The sequence below is a fragment of the Sphaerodactylus townsendi genome, linkage group LG03 (genome assembly GCF_021028975.2).
Source record: "Sphaerodactylus townsendi isolate TG3544 linkage group LG03, MPM_Stown_v2.3, whole genome shotgun sequence".
NCBI lineage: Eukaryota > Metazoa > Chordata > Lepidosauria > Squamata > Sphaerodactylidae > Sphaerodactylus > Sphaerodactylus townsendi.
In genome coordinates this window covers 110,273,249-110,290,604 of record NC_059427.1, presented here as the reverse complement: position 1 = coordinate 110,290,604, position 17,356 = coordinate 110,273,249, and the positions used below count along the sequence as shown (strand labels likewise).

Sequence of the window (17,356 nt, the reverse complement as noted above, 5' to 3'; positions counted from 1 at the left end):
CTTCCTGCTGCCTTGTCGTCTTTGCGAAGGCATCTGGTCACGTGGGAGGCCGATTTTGTACCCCCACATGACCAGATTAGTTGCCCCTGGGAACAGGGGTTCCCCTTTGTCCCCGAGCAGATAAGCCCCTGTTACCAGTATTCTGTTTCTTTTAGAATTACTTCATATTTTGCTAAGGAAGCTGCTGTCTTGGCTACCTTTTCCACAAATGCTCCTCTAGCAGAGATACGTAGGGTAAACCTGGGTTTCTTGCTTAGCTTTCATGAGACGTTGCAAGTTAGATTATTGTGCTTCTGCTAAAACTGCCTTTGTCAGACATTTCCTCACAAGCTTTACATGATGCTTTCACCTGGGAAGAAACGGTTTTTCACAACCTGTTCAGTGACACCTTCCTCTGCTGATAGAGAACAAAGTATTTGACCCATTTTGGTTTTGGTTCTTATCAGTAGATTGGCAGGTATCCTTTCCCTCCTGCTTTTCATCTATCTGAGGCTACTGGTTGTTCAAGTAAGCAGTTATTTAAAGACTTCTTTATCTGCCTTTCATTTTACACCTCTTAGTTTTTTTATAACAGTTCTTACAGTGTTCTGTCAACTTTCACTGAGTTTTTTCTTCAGTGTTTACACCTTAATAGCTTGGCAGACCATGAACCAGAGGTCTGCCTCCAGATGTCTTTGCAATTAAATTGGCATAGCCCCTGACAGTAGGAGGCATAACCTATTCAAGGATATCTTCCAATTCAGTCCACAGGTGTGAAGAAACCATCATGGTGAATCCAATGCTGGATTCCATCCCCAACCCAAATTGAAAATGGGATGTCTAGTGGAATTTTATAGCAAGTGGTTGACATTCTTACATTTGGTGATATTGTTGCTGCAGGTGAAAAGCTGCCACTTGAGGATGGTATGACTGTCAAGCTATTGCCATTGCTGGTGGTAGCAGCTGTGATCCTCCTGGTGATCCTCGTGCTGGGTGTGTTGGTGGCACGGCGCAAAAGAGAGCACAGCACCCTTTGGTTTCCTGAGGGTTTCGGCCTGAAGAAAGAGAGTAGCAACAAGAACCGGCGTGAGCCTGTAGGCCAGGATGCTCTGGGCATGAAGTAAGGAGTTCCTTTACCCTGACGTGCTACCCAAAATCTGTCCTCTGTCCCTCTATTGGTTTGCAGCTACTTTGAGGAGGGGTTGTGGTGCAGTGGTAGGGCATCTTCTTTGCACGCAGAAGGTCCCATGCTTGATCCCTGGCATCTTAAGTTAAAATGATGGGGTGGTAGAAGACCTCTGCCTGAGATTCTGGAGAGCTGCTACCGCTCAAACTAGACAGTACTGACCCTGATAGACCAAGAGTCTGATTATAAGGCAGCCCCCAATATTCAGATAACAGGGAGTCACAGCTTTCTTTTATTGTATTCTGAATACTGGTTCTTCAATTAGGTGATAGAGAACTCTGAACTATAGGTGGAGTGGTCCAAGGGGTATACAGGGCCAGTCTTAGGAGCTGCAGGACCCAGCTGGGAACATTTTTTGTGGGGCTCCAGATTCACAATCAAGGAGAATTATAGAGATATAAAGTCTATAGAGATATAAACCATATCTCTATGGTTGAATGAAAAGAAATACAAATGTACTCTTAAAAATGCTGTGAGTTGATGAACCAAACAATTTAATATAAAATTGCATGCATGTAAGCTTGCAAGTAAATGAACAAAATGTGTAGATCACTTTTGAAAAGTACATAGTTGCAAAACCGTTTGTTTTAATTTAGTGAGTGTGAAATGATTTATTGAAATATTAATATTTTTTGTTTAGAAAAAAGCTATTCAAAAAGCAAGTGAACAGCATTGTTGTGGAAACATTATCTTTTTAAAATTTCTAAAAATTGCTTAACATTATTATTAATGCTTAACATTAATAAATCATAAGTGAGTCAGATAACTACTGCCTTTTATTATGAAAAAGTTATCTTGATATTTTTCTCTGCAAAAAACTAGCTGACCATTTTATTTGTGGAAAGTGGTAATCCCTCTGTAATAAACATATTATTTAATTCAAGTACAGTAATAAAAATTCAAAAATATAAACAGTATTAACAAATACTACTGACTTTTTAAGAGTTCAGAAGAAAATTATAATCATTGCTGTTCTCTGTAAAACCTGCAATGTGGTGGGAGGCATATGTTACAATTTCATTGTTGTGTGTACTTGAGTAGATTACCGTAGTGTGGGGACCAATTGGAAGAAATTGAGTAGAGTAGATTACCGTAGTGTGAGGTCCAATTGGAAGAAATTGAGTAGAGTAGATTACTGTAGTGTGAGGTCCAATTGGAAGAAATTGAATAGAGTAGATTACCGTAGTGTGGGGTCCAATTGGAAGAAATTGGTCCAATTGGCTTAAAACCGGCCCTGGGGGTATAGATCAAAATTCTCCAGTGTATGTCCTGAATTGTCTTCACTCTGCATCTCCTTCCCCTGCAGGAATATTGGCAAAGAGGAGAACCTAATAGGGGATAACTCAGAAGACTGGCTAGAAGCAGAGTGCACAGAGGCCAAGCGACTGAAGGTACTGCATGTTTTTACCTGGACTGAAAATATGAATCACTGAAGGATTCCAGTTTATCTTTGGAGCTGTCCTACTTCTCTCTTCCTGTATACTTAAGTCCATGCATGGGTTTCCATGCTGCCAGAGACCTGGTTTCCCCAGTAAGAATAGTCTGTATTCCTTCCCACCAGGTGGAGGAGCCAGCCATAGACTGTGAAGACGCAGTGGACTGCCGTCAATGGACGCAGCATCACTTGGTGGCAGCAGATATCCGCATGCCACCCTCTATGGCCCTGACACCACCCCAGGGCGAGTTCGATACAGATTGCATGGATGTCAATGTCCGTGGGCCAGGTAAGTACAAATGGGGGTGTTGGGCAGAGACCACAAGATCCAATTTGCAGTGCAGTCAGTGTGAAATTCTGCATTCTGGGGAATGTAATCCTTGTAGATGACATCTGATAGGTTTGACTTCCTTTCTCAGTCAAGAAGTGCAGCATGAATTGCTCCAGACTAGATGTATAGTACTATGATAGGTGTGTGGATCTCTTTTCTCCCCCAACCCCTTATTGTTATCTCCTTTTTCAGATGGTTTCACCCCTCTTATGTTGGCCTCCTTTTGTGGTGGTGGTATGGAGAGTGATCTGGCTGAGGAAGAAGAAGCAGATGACTCCTCTGCCAATATAATCTCTGACCTAATCTGCCAGGGGGCTAATCTGAGTGCCCAGACTGACCGCACAGGCGAGACTGCACTACACTTGGCTGCCAGATATGCACGAGCGGATGCTGCCAAGCGTTTGCTTGATGCTGGTGCTGATACCAACGCACAGGACAACACAGGGCGTACGCCACTGCATGCAGCTGTGACTGCTGATGCCCAGGGAGTCTTCCAGGTGAGCTATGCATGTGCTGCATTCTTTCCACCCTCTGCAGATCAGAGGAATCTTAAATCCAGGATTTATCCCCCTTTTGCTACTTTTGCCTCTCTTAGTAGCACCTCAGAGTTGTTTTTTTATGTCACCTGTCTATTTTTGCTATATTTTAGTACTACTCTTGTCTAATGCCTTGCTACTGTTACCAGATCTTAATCCGGAATCGGTCTACAGACTTGGATGCCCGAATGGGGGATGGTTCAACTGCGCTGATCCTGGCAGCAAGGCTGGCTGTAGAGGGAATGGTGGAGGAACTGATTGCCTGCCATGCGGATGTCAATGCTGTGGATGAGTTGGGTATGTCAACTGGCTTATTCCAGAGCCTGGGTGGCAGTCAGGCGGGGTCCTTTGCTTGACTATGTTCTGTTAACATTTCCCACTGCAAGTTCTCAGCAGATCTTCTCCTATCTGCATTTGCCACAGCATGCTTTTCTCATGTTGACGGCATACATTCAGCCACACACACCTGTTCCCCAGGGATTGGATCTAGACTAAAAGTTCTGCCTCCATCTGTCACCGGAACATAAAGTTCCTGCCTTCCTCCTCCAGCTGCAGCACCCTGATCTCCCCAAAATGCTGCTCCAGGGTGGACAGGGACTCTTGGTAGCAGCAGTAGTGGGAAATGGTGTCCTGCGGCCAGAAGAGGTGAAAATCACCCCTCTCTGGCAGTAGAAAAATTTATCTAGGTCTAACCCTAGATCCTTAGTCTAGCAGAAGCAATTCACTTACCTGCTTCCAGCTTTGATGTGTTTTGATTATGGGGTGGGCTGTGCTTGGCCACAACCAGGCACTGTATGTACCCAGGCAGGATGGGGGTGGGGCGAGGTGGTGGTGGTGGTGGGGGACAACATGACCATTCCTCTTGCTACAAAAATGCCTTCGTATTTGGTCTTCAATTGATTGGATATGATTCTGGGATAGAAACCCATAGTGCCCTGGATGCTTTTTTAGGCTGGGAACTTTATAATCGCTTGGGGTTTGCTTGGATATCTGTCTTGTGGAAGGGGCTGTCATTTGTTGAGAGGGTAATTCTAGGCTGGAGGAGGCATGGAAGAGACTATCTGTCATGATAGTGGAGAGGGAAATAATTTAGGAATATTGGGAAAGTAGGAATATTAGGAGAGTAGAAGGGCTTCTGAGAGTCACCAGCAAGGTTGAAATGACTGTGTTCTGTTTCTCTCTGACAGGTAAATCAGCCCTACACTGGGCAGCAGCAGTCAACAACGTAGAGGCCACAATTGCACTGTTGAAGAACGGGGCCAACAAGGATATGCAGGACAGCAAAGTAAGTTATTGGTTGCACTCATTTCCTTCCTACCTTCATATGTCCCCTGTAGCTAGGACAGTGGTGGCGAACCTATGGCAAGAGTGCCAGAGGTGGTACTTAGAGCCCTCTCTCTGGGCACGCACAAACAGAGTCACCCCCGCCCACCCCAACCATCTAGGCTGGCCTGGGCCGCTGGGCTCAATTATTAGCATTAAACCTAAGACCTAGTTTTGGGGAGTGTAGGTAACCCTGTTAAGCGCTGTTAAACCCCACTGATTTTCATGCGAAGAATTAAAGTGCGATCCTTTACCTGGCAGTAAACTCGATTGCTGGCAATGGGACTTGCTTCTGAGTAAACCCTCTTAGGGTCGTGATTCACCTGTTGGCAGAGTTGCATGGTTGCTTCAAAGCAAAGCCACTGACTATCATCAAGCTTACTCCCAAGTAATGCACGCCTCGGAGCCAACTGATTTTTCTAAACTAAAACCTCAGTATTCAGATTAAATTGCCGTGTTGTGATAAATAAGTGTGTTTGGGGTTGCAATTTGGGCACTCGGTCTCAAAAAAATTCGCCATCACTGAGCTAGGAGGACCCTGCTTATTCCTGCCCTCAGCAGGACAGGTTCTTTCTGTTGTTGTACATGCATCCTTGCTAGTCCTAATGGTAAGGGTTAGAGGAGAAAGGTCAAGCTACACATGCTCATTTGCAACCCTTTTCTAGAACTCCTGTTGTATGTGCCTGTCAATCTGTCCCTTGGTCAACAGGAGGAAACACCACTGTTCCTGGCAGCCCGGGAAGGGAGCTACGAGGCAGCCAAAATCCTGCTGGATCACTTTGCCAACCGTGAGATCACCGACCACATGGACCGTCTGCCACGTGATGTAGCTCAAGAGCGCCTGCACCATGACATTGTCCGGCTACTGGATGACTACAACACTGTGCGCAGTCCACAGGGGGGACTGCCTTCTGGCCACACCCTCTCCCCTCTCATGTGCCCTCCCCATAGCTTCATCCCCAGTCTCAAGGCCACTCCCCAGGGCAAGAAGAGCCGACGGCCTAGCGCCAAGAACGCGGCAGGCAGCAGTGCCAGCCTGGCACGAGAGAGCAAAGAGGCCAAGGCACGTGGCAAGAAGCTCAACCTGGAGTGCCAAGGTGCTCTCCTGGAGAGCTCGGTCACTCTGTCACCTGTTGACTCACTGGACTCCCCATATGTGCCCAATCCTGTCTCACCTGGGGTCTTCCACACAGCCAGTGCCTCACTGTCAGTGCCCTCCACTCCCATGGTCCATGGCATGATGGAGGCACCCTTTGCCGTCAGTTTGGCACGCCTCAGCGATCTAGGAGATGGCACTCTTCTTTCCATGAACCGCCTCTCAGTGCCACCTGGCCGCATGGGGCTCAGCCTGGGGATGGTAAGCCCTGTGGCAATGCCTTTTGATTGGCATGCCCGTGTGCCCACTTCCCAGTGCCAACCAATCATTGGAGTAGTACACCCTGCTGCCTCCCATCCTAACCTGCACCAGCCAGGCCAGGTCTTCCCACCAGGCCTGCTTCTGCCTAACCACATGACTATGGGGCACAGCTCCCAGGGGTTGCCCAACCCACCTCCTGCACCAACCAAGGAGCCAACCCAACCCATGCCCCCACCAGCAACCACCATACGTAGCAACCAACCTGTCTCACCCCAGGAAGGCCAGGGAGCACCACGTCCAGGGCCCCCACAGTACTTAAAGGCAGCAGGGGTGGAGGATTACCCAACCCCACCTTCTCAACACAGTTACACACAGGGGCAAGATGCAACACCCAAGCACTTCCTCCACCCGCCTAGCGAGCACCCCTACCTGACTCCTTCGCCAGAATCTCCAGAGCAGTGGAGCAGCCCCTCCCCCTTGTCCCCAGTTGGTCTGGAGTCTAACACCCAGCCCGTGCAGTGCTGGTGGCCCTTTTGGCCACACACAGCTTCCTCTTGGGCTTGGCTGGAGCCATCCACCAAGATGCAGGTGTTTGCATGAGATGCTGGATGGTGGAGCAGATCCCAGGGGCCTGTGTCCCTCTGTGGCCCCCATTGGGGCCTGTGCCTGCCTCAGGGGATCTATTGTTCCCCAGATTGTGTTTTTTTATAAGAAAAAAAAACTTAAGTGTAAAAAGATTTTTTAAATTTTTTTGCCTGCTCTGGGAGGGGAAAGGCCTGGCCTCCCCGTTCCCTCACTGCCACAGAGTCCAGGCTGGCTCTCTGCCCCCATCCCTAGTGCCATGGCAACTAGGTCTCTGGGGAGTTCTTTTTTTTAAAAAAAAATAAAAGTAAACCCCTTTTGTATAAACTCTGCATTTATTCCAAACGCTTTATTTTTTACAATGTATTCACTGTCATGCCTTGTTGTGCCATTCTTCTCTCAGTGGGCCTGGAGCGGTGCAGACCAGAAAGAGAAATGCATCCCTCGCTCCCCCCTCTGTGTGGTGCTGCCTCTTGGGTTGAGCACTCGCTTCCCCCTCACCATGTTGGGGTGGGATTCTGCTCACTGTATTTGTGTACTGGGTACACAGCGTTAGCCCAGACTGGCACTGCTGTGCAGAGGGCTGAGCCCCAAACTTGCCCCCTCAGCCCCCTCCTCTCCACACTGGGCACTTCATCACATTCCAGGTTAATTTATTCATTTTAAATTCTGCAGCATTCCCTTCCTCCAAATTCCCCTTGAACTCCTCCATTTCGGGAGCAGCTTCAGCTCATGGTAGCTACGGTCATGGGGATTTTCCAGTCTCCAGGGTATTCTGAGCCACTCTGTTTTTATGCTTGGCCCCTACTTATATTCCCTCCCTACTGTGGTCTGAATCTTCCTTCAGCCTAAGTTAGCTGTGGCTGTATGGCAAATTCCTTGCCCTGTGGTACTTTAGGATCTTGGGGGCAGTTGCCGACACCAAGTGTTTTGTTTTCGCATCAAAGGTACTGAAAGAATACAGAATATTTCTCTCCAAGACTTCTGGCCCAGCAGTAAACTACCTGTTTTCCTCACTCTCTGCCTCTCTCCCCCACCCCCTCATGCCCTGTACATTCCAGCTATTCCTGGCTGTAAATACTGCAGTTGGGTGCAGTGGCTAGGCAGGACCTTGGTCCCGTGTGGCCTGCTGCTCCCTCCTCCCTTCCGATGCTGTGTAGCATAGTGGGGGAATGGCCCTGGGTCAGTCACCCCTCTGCAATAGAAGGACCATTTCTAGCTCATTTTAAACCTTTTTTAAAAAAATAAATCCAGTGTATACCAAGTAGCTTTAAAGCAGCTGGGTGCTTTGTGTACAGAGCGGCTTGAGCCGCGGCATAATAAACATAGCTAATAAGGAAATGGCCTCCGCTTCCTCCATGTGTCATTTGTTTTATTTGATTGATAGATTTTTAACATGGGGAGGGGGGAGGCTGGAGCTGTTTCATGAAAAATGTAAACAAATATTCCACTTGATGCAACTGGAATTTTTAAAAAAGATTGCTATCTTGGAAGAAAAGCAGTTTTGCTGAGAAAGATGGATCGTGAAATCTGCATTGGTAGACTGTCATTCCTTTCCTTCAGATGCTTCTTTTGATAACATCTGACTGGTTCCAAGGTACACACACAATTTGTGTGCAGCGCTGACCAAGCCTTCCTGACCTTGTCCCCCATGAGCTGACAACCCACCAGTCGTGCTTTTGAACAGGCCGGAAAAATCCTGCGTACCTATATGTTGCAGGGGATCGTTGACAGTTGTGGACAAGTTCTGATTTAAGGAATTTTGTCCTTTAACAATTCTGGCCTTTTTATGGACGGGCCTCTGACAAGCTTCTAAAAGACTCTGACCTTTAAAGAAAATAAGCTGTTTTGGGGGAAAGAGTCTTAAAGAACTATATTTTCACTTTTATCAATCAAGTAAATAGTAAATGTTTTAATTACAAATCCGTAATAGTGCTACAACAATGATCTCAAGAATAATTTTCCTGGGATCAAAAGGGACTGCTGATTGCTGGTGGGGTGGGGGTGGGGGTGGGTGGGGGAGGAATGCAGAGAAAATACTATTCACTAGTGGTTTGTTGAATATTACCCAGAAGATTTGTTTTGAGTTGGAGAAACTATTCTAATATCTTCAAAGCTACAGATTTTCTACAGTTGCAGTTTAATAGGGTTAAACTTGAGTAATGTGAGAATATGGTAGTCTCACATGGTCCCACCATGTGGAGTAGCCCTGGTGTCATATTGGGAAATGACATTCCTGTAAAACTCCAGCATTATAGACGTTTGAATTGGTCACATTCCTTGTACCCTCTTTCAATTTTTACCCTTTTCAATAGAAGAAGCAACATTTTGGACCGAATTTATTTCCCATTTGGTCACTCCCTCTCTTGTTTTTCACTTTAGCATTAGCCTAACCATGATAATTTGCAATCAAGATACTGGTCTGAATTTCTGAATAATCAGTTTTGTAAAATCTTCCCAAGCAAAGCGTTTGGTTTTTTGTGCGTTTGTTCGTTTAGGAAAGTGATCAACAAGCAACGGCTCAATCAAACATCAGTTACCCAATGACAGATGAATTAGCCTGGATTAATTCAGCAGGGGAAGGGGACATGTCTAAGATATTAGAACAAAAGGCAAATAATAATAAAATCAGTATAGCACTTTATAATGTTCTGAGTACTTCACACTGTCACCACAATTCTCTCTGCTGTGCAGAGCAGGAAATGGCATAGAAGGCAATGTGGAAATAAGATTAATGGGTCTGGCATTCAGAGTTCAGATGCAGCAAGAGACGGGCACTGTGCAATATATGGTTCCAGCGGTCTGCTTGTTGATACAGTGATTATTTCATTCCCTTGTTTTAAAGGAGGGACCATCTGAACAACTTCATTACCTGCCCTCCTTACCCTGCAACATTACTGGCCAAGCAGCTGGCCATTGGTGTGCTTTTTCAATACAATCCACCAAAACAGTTTGGACAGTTCTAAAGAAGTTGCAGAGAGTGAACTTTGCACCTGAAGATTAGCAGTGGATGCAAGAATCAAAGGCTGTCCATCAGGCCAAGTCCTTTTTCTGTGAATGAACCATACCCAATGTTCTAAGGAAAAAGGCTTGCAAAATTCTGCTTCTCTTTTAGGGCCTGCTATTAATTTACTTCCATCAACCAGTCCCTAGTCTTTTAGGTTCTTCCTTGTTAATTTTTCCAGCTCTGCTCGCAGCAGTTGCTCACCACTGTGTGGCAGCAAAGATAACAAAGTTTCCAAGCCAGATTGTTCTCAGCCACAGAGTTTACTATTACTTTCTTAAGCACATAAAATACAAATAGCAGCATTGCTCAATAATTTAGGGTCTCGCAGCACCATCAATACCATGTTATTTTGGCATGAAGTTTTGCAGGACAGAATTTACTTTGGGAGAAGCCTGAAGGGGTCATCTAAGGACCAAAACAGACATTGTGCAAGCCTGATCTCCGTCAGCCTGCAACAAAATGAATTGTGCGCATGAGCACAGTTTGAAGTGAGGCTGCACGTGCAGGTTAGAAAGGATTTAACTCTTCAACCTCTGCTCAGTTTCACAAGTCAAAACTGAGCTCCCAATGCTGTTCTTAGTAGTTTTAAAAGGGGAGAAAGATGCCATTTTAAAAACAGTGTCTTTGAAATGCTACTATAATAAAGGGGAAAGCTTGATTTGGATTAGTGAAATCAATTTAGGTTGAAGGGATCTCCCGTCTTTCTTTCCCTCATGGCCCTTGCGTCTGAGTGGCAGATGCTCAGGCACAATAAAGTGATTAGGGTGCAGTCCACAAGGAGGGAGGGCTTTGGAAGCAGAATGACCCAGGTGCTGGTGCAAATCCCATTTGCACTGGCACAAGTGGCATGAACATCAGAGCAGGGGCACATACATGCACTGGTGCTGGGGAACAGCATGGGAACGCAACCAGAGCCTGCAAAACTCTAAACGTAGGGCACATGGCGCCAGATACTGCCTGTCTGCTCCCAGCTGTAGGGGGGGGGGGCAACCATGGGGACAGCAAGAGCACAGGGAGAGCATCAACCCCTGCAGTGATTTGCCCCCGACAGTGGCAATGGAGAGAGGATGTGGAGGTGAACAACAGTGCCCATTAAATCCCTGGGTTTTGTGTACAGAAAGGCAACACCCAGCCGTCATGTCCCAGAGGGGCTCCAGCGCCCTGTGAGAGGACAGCAAGGAGGACCCACCACAGGACTACCAGGCAGGAGCTTGAGGGGCCCGAGATGCAACCAGAAAGGCTGAGAGGGTGGGACTTGTGGCAGCAATTCCATGACCCCCACCTTCCTTTGGCACCTGATGTTACAGGCCGACCATCCCAGAGGATCCCACAAGTGGCCATGCACATCGCCTCTTCCCAATAGGGTGCTGAGGGAGGCGACAGCACGTGAAGGGCTGCAGAGTCTGACAACCCACTGCCACACCCACAGGTTCAGCTGCATACCTACCACCCATCAGCATGGACCTGTCAACTAACATCACCTGAAGAACAGAGGATATAAGAAACAGCAGCAGATGAGTTCAGTGGGTCTCCCCAGCCGGGCCGCAGGTGTAGAAAGAGGAGTCCCACTACAATTGCCGTTGCTGCTCCCTCCCTCCTAATAAAAGATTGTCAGCGGAAAAAGTGTGTGTGTGTGTTTCTGTCAGGGTGGAAGGGCAGATGGGTGGGGGCAGGCCGCAGATGGCCCACAGCTAACACAACAATGGCAAGCAGATCTCTGGGGCCAAAGCCCCCATTCCCCTGGAGGGCCAGGATATGTGCTTAGTTTGGCAACCATGAGCCAGGAAAGAAGGCAGCCACTGGGGGGTTGGGGCAGAAAAACGGATAGGTATATGGAGGGACTCCAATGGGGCAAACGGCCATTGGGGCCACGCACTAATGTGGCTTCGCTTGCCAGGGGAACAGTTCTTCCCTACTGCCCAGCAACACAGCCAGCCCGTCACAACCAGGCAGCCCAAGTCTTTTGCAGTTCCAGAGGATAAACTCTGGATGGACCTGTCCCTGTCAGGGCAGCGTGGCCTCCACCAAATAGCCATCACGGAAAGACAGGATAGCCTGCTCCAGTCCATGACAGACTTAACGGGAGCAGAGTGGCCATGGGAGAGTGGCTGCCCATTCCCAACAACCTGCTGCAGGCCGACAGAGATCGGTTCTCAACCTGGGGGTCATGACCCTTTTGGGGGTTGAAAGACCCTTTCACAGGGGTCGCCTAAGACTCTCTGCATCAGTGTTCTCCATCTGTAAAATGGATAAATGTTAGGGTTGGGGGTCACCACAACATGAGGAACTGTATTAAAGGGTCGCAGCATCAGGAAGGTTGAGAACCAAGGGGGGGTGGTCGACACCTGCCATATTCTTGGAGGCCCTGGGCCACAGGAACAATGCCTGCATCATCCCTGGTGACTGGCTCTGGCTGCATGGCCCAGTGATATTGAGGAACCCATGCAGGCAGTGGCTGGCTGAGGACTGGGTGACATCCAGGACCTCTGACACCTCTGTTCCATTGCCAGGAAGAGCAGGGATAGGAGTACCGTCTGCAGCATGAGGATGGTTTGCAGAGCCATAGTCTGTCCCTGAAGGCAGTGGCCAACTTCCTCACAAATTCTCTCTATAACAATCCTGTCCAATTGGAAATGGTCCAGACAGGAGCTATCAAACAAGCAGACGGTGCTGACATGCCAACCCTGTGTGGGCAAGCAGGAGGGGGCATTAGACTCTGGACAGGGGGAAATTGCTTACCTGGGGGGCTCCCCACTCCCTGTCCCATCAGTCCATTCTTCCTGTGGTGGTTCTTGGCCCCCTGGTCCTTCTAGGTCCGTAGTGGCAAACCTTTGGCACTCCAGATGTTATGGACTACAATTCCCATCAGCCCCTGCCAGTATGGCCAATTGGCCCTGCTGGCTGGGACTGATGGGAATTGTAGTCCATAACATCTGGAGTGCCAAAGGTTCGCCACCACTGTTCTAGGTGTTCAGCGGCTGTAGCCATGGTGGCCTTGCAGACAGTGCAGCAGCTCTGTGGGTAGGAGAGTTTCCCATAGAGAGCCATTCAACCCCCCTCCTGGTATTCCTTCACTATTGTGGCCTTGCAGATGAGCACTGAGGGCCAGTGCCTGCCCAACTGGGCAAATGCCAAGAAAGTACTCCTTTAGTCTGGTGGCGGACAATTCCAGTGTAGCCCTGGCCTCGGACAGGCCAGTCGGCCCCATGGCTCACAGTCGTGACTTCTGGCAGATGGCCACCAAGCAGGTGTCAGCACTTGGCCATACTTGACAGACAGCAGCATCCTGTATGAAGTGATGGAATGAGAGCGTGTGGAATGATATCCACGGGGGTACCCTATGAGGGAGCCCTGAAGGATGGGCTGCCCGGACCTAATGCAGTCATGCATAGCGTAATCCCCACTGCTGTAGTAGCCAGTTATGGCATGGGCCTATCCTGAGTGCTCCATTTCACCTGCTGTCATGGCCCAGCCAGGGACTTGGAGGACTGTTCAGATGAGAAACCAGATGGTGGCAGGATGCTCCACCCTGGCCAGCAACAGTGGCGGCGCAGGAGGAGATAGACGCAGGACCACAACTGGAAACCAGCATGAAGGTTGTGGGCAGAGGTGGGATCCAACCAGTTCTCACCACTTCTCTAGAAGTGGTTGCTATTTTTTCTGAGTGCCAAGAAGGGGTTACTAAAGCAACCTCCCTGCCCAATAGGGACTGGAGGTGTGTGTGTGCGGCGGCGCCACTGTTTGAATCCCACCACCATCGGAACCTGTTATTAAAAATTTTGGATCCTACCACTGGTTGTGGAATCAGATGCTGAGCCACAGCCAGGGACCAACTTGGAAGCCCTCTTGGTGGTAGATCAGCTGCAAGAGCTCCAGCTTGCTCCCCTCCATCCTCTGAACCGCACGAGTGTCACTGGAGAAGGCTGCTTAGTGACCTTCAGGACTGAAGGAGGGGTGCTCACTTGGCAGACCTGCATGGCTGCTTTGGGGGTTGCTAGGCAAACACAATATTGCCTAGTCTTCCAAGCTTTTGTTTCTGTAAAGCAGAAGTTTGGAAGGAGTGGATATGCCTCCCCTGTCATGTCCCCTGATGGAGGAGGACTCACCAGGGACAGGCCCTCTGGTGACCACCAGAGACTCACTACCCATGGCAGCCACAATGCAACTTGGCCAGACTTTTTCAGTCAGATAACACTTTAGGGTGAGAGACTTATATAAAGGAAATTGAGCAGCATAAAAGAGTTGGCTTTCATCCTTGACCTCAGTACTTGAGTCTTTATTTACAAAATAAAAACACTTACATTAGCAAGATACAAATAAACAAGTTCAGAGCATACAAATGTACTTTTTGTTCTGTCCTACTGTAAAAAAATTTTCGAGCTGCATAATGGTTCCTTGTATGATGAGCGCTGCGCTTTGGAAGGCTCTGAATAGACCTTCAGGTGGTGGTCCTCCATTGTCTCCTTCCTCTCTAAAACTTTGACATCTACATATCTGGACCTCTGAACCTTCCCACAAGACTGCTTATGTCTCTGGGATATGTTGATCTTCAACTTCCTTTCAGGCTCAGTTCAGAGAACTGATTGACATTCAGCAGTGACCTCCGACAGGTCAAGGAGTCAGGAACACGTGCCTTCCTGTCACTACATAAATGACATTGTGTGACAGCTGGATCATTCATGTATGCAGATATATGCAAACATTTCATACAACACCATCGTTGCCTCCCCCCACCATAATAAAAGGGATGAAAAAAAATTGCTGCAGTCTGGGAAATCATATTTGTAAAAAATTAAGCTCAGACATATTATTTGTACAGCAACCCGTCCTCACCAGTTGTATAAGTTTGTTAGCCAGTTTCAGTGAGAGTTAGCAATCACAGCCTGTAAACTAGCATACTAAAGTTCAATGGTGTATGTTCAAAAGGGGTGAAGAGATAGGATGTGTGTCTAAAATGCTTTATTAACGCCAGAATCAGTGACCTGAAAAGGTAACTTTTCCATCCAACCTTCAGATTGCAAAGCTGCTAACTAGGGAAAGAGATCCAACACGATTCTGTAGGGATTTTTAAGTGCTCTGGAAAAAAAATAGCTTGAAGGGGTAGGAGGGGTTTTGTTTTGGACAGAATCTGGGTATTGGGCTGTGAGATTGTTGCTTTCTGGGGAACCTTTCCCATCACAATGTTTTCTCTGCTCATAGAGCTTTGACATGTCTGGGCCATTTAATCCTCTTACCTTTTAGACGGGTGTGTATATCACATGGCTGGTACAGAGCCTTTGGGGAATGTGAACCCCATGCCAGGGGATTAACTTTCTCTGCCCCCTGCAGTCTGATTAAAACAGATTGCATGCCTGCAAGAGTTCTAAGTAAATACAGGACAGGATCATGCAAAACTGGATTTAGGACAGGGCACAGGAGAGGGAAGATGCTGGATCATCTGTGACATCTTTGTAGCCATATAATGCCAGTGTGACAGTAGGATAGTCCACACAGCTACGCTGCTGACATAATTCAGGGAAAGAGCATTTCTTTCTAGATGCTTGTGTTTCAGGTCAGCTGAGGATGCTGGACTGCACTAGGCAACCAATGGGCCATGCCTCTGCAGTACCATCCAATAGGACAACAGTGGCACACCTGATGAGCCTGTCTGTTGGGTGGAGGAGGAGGCAGTAGCCCCCGGGAGACAGACTTTGGGAACAAGCCAAGGGTGTGCCAACATGTCTTTCAGGGTGGGAGAGGTGCTGGTTGCCAGGGCCTGCTGGGGCCTGTACAGCCCTGGCGCCTGCACGGTGGATGTACCTGTGTGCGTATACCGAGGTGAGGTTAGGCTGCACGTGTTGGCAAACGTGCCATAGGGTATGATCCTGATCTCAGTAGTCTTGTCAGCTATCCTTATTTTAAGGGAACATTCCTTCAAAACCTGTGTTGAGCTCACTGAACAGAAATGCAAGAAGCTGCAAAGAACCATAGCACTGCTCACCCCACCTCGCCCAGCTCAGGAAATAGGCCAAGGAGTCTGCCTGGATACTTCTCTGCAGCTCTTCTGGAAAGGAAGGATTAGAACCAGAATTCACCAAGACCCAGTAGTGGTGGCCAGTGGCACATCCCATCTTTGCTGGCACCAGAATGGATTGGCTGGAGCAATATTTTTCAGCCTTGTCAGCAAACTTCAACTGTGTTTATCCTTGTGGTTTAAGCAGTCATCCTAAGCCAATTCCTAAGTTCTAATAAACAAATGAATGTGTCTAAATGAGTGACCTAATTACATGAGCCTTTAATGGCAGCAGGAGGAGGAGGGGACTTGAGCAAAGCTGCAGTTCCTCCTCCAAGAGTAGGTAACTCATTTGTGCTTCTCAGAGTGTAGCGGAAGGATCTGAGAAAGGAGGACTAAATGATTCGTCCCCCTTTCTCACTTCTGCCATAAGCGGACCTGTACAAGGAGGGATGGGCTAAGTGAACACTTCCTCTGAGCTCAATTCTCCCTCCCACCACAGTGATTCAGATGTGAAGTAATAAGAAGGGAAAAAGCAACATTACTTTGCCTCTGAAGCAACTACAAGGGGGAAGGATTTGGGTCAGAGGTACTGGCAGAGCCAGTGGCATGGCCCACAAGTTCCCATTGCATCCCACCAATCTTCAAGTGCAGTGTATCTGCTGTCAGAAGGCCTCTCCTCCCTTGCCCCCCTCCCCACCCATTTAGACATTTAGGATATTTGCATATACAGCTCCACTCTGCTGTTCCACAAAAAGACGATAGTAGATTGTATATTCCTCTGCCCCAGAACAAAGCATGCTGGGCCATCTTTGTTGTAGAATGCTCCGCCTGGTCCTAGTGCCTTTGTAGCCCTGCTTAGCCCTGCTCCCCTAATCCATTTGAAAGTAAAAATACATTTTGGCTTAAATGCCCTTGTGCCGTGTTCAATAATGCACAAAAGAATGGCTTTGATAAAGGCAGTGCGTGAACAAGAATGATAATTCTCATATTCGTTTAGGATTATATTCTAATGCGGAAACATACAACTTTCTCAACTGCTGCACCTCAACTGACCGAACTATCATCTTTCTGTGAAACAGAGTATCGTTAAAGGCAAATAACTCTTGCAACTGACAGACTTGTAAGGGCAAGTGAGAGAGTTCCAAGGAAAGTGCTTGATGACAGCTTTGTTTTCCAAGAGAGAGGCTAAAATAGTGACTAGATAAAAAAAAGCTAGATACAATGCTAGTGCTTGCAACTTGCTGTGGTGTTACTATAGTCATGCAGGAAAGTAGTCGTTTGCAGTACCTAGACCAGGGGTAGGGAACCTGCGGCTCTCCAGATGTTCAGGAACTACAATTCCCATCAGCCCCTACCAGCATGGCCAATTGGTCATGCTGACAGAGGCTGATGGGAATTGTAGTTCCTGAACATCTGGAGAGCCGCAGGTTCCCTACCCCTGACCTAGACAGATGGTGAGATGAGCTTCAAGCTTGCCCTAGACTTCTGAATAGATGTGGGGGTGTAGAAGACTGGACTGTGCAGGCAAGGGGCTCCTTTCCCCGTACAGTTGCAGTTACCATGCAGTGAATCTACACTATGTGGCAAACAACTTTATCCCGTCACTGTTAGTAATAATGAAAAAT

At 47.8% G+C, this 17,356-nt stretch overlaps 1 protein-coding gene across 1 annotated transcript in view; it reads left to right on the top strand.

Moving 5' to 3' along the window:
* Positions 1–8,070, top strand: part of NOTCH3 (notch receptor 3) — an 81,713-nt gene extending 73,643 nt beyond the window's left edge. The window contains 7 exon segments of the mRNA XM_048490062.1: positions 880–1,099; positions 2,472–2,556; positions 2,727–2,889; positions 3,124–3,428; positions 3,617–3,764; positions 4,655–4,752; positions 5,500–8,070. Of these exon segments, the coding sequence (XP_048346019.1) occupies positions 880–1,099; positions 2,472–2,556; positions 2,727–2,889; positions 3,124–3,428; positions 3,617–3,764; positions 4,655–4,752; positions 5,500–6,747 (2,267 nt within the window). The 3' untranslated portion in view covers positions 6,748–8,070.
* The last annotated feature ends 9,286 nt before the right edge of the window (positions 8,071–17,356 follow it).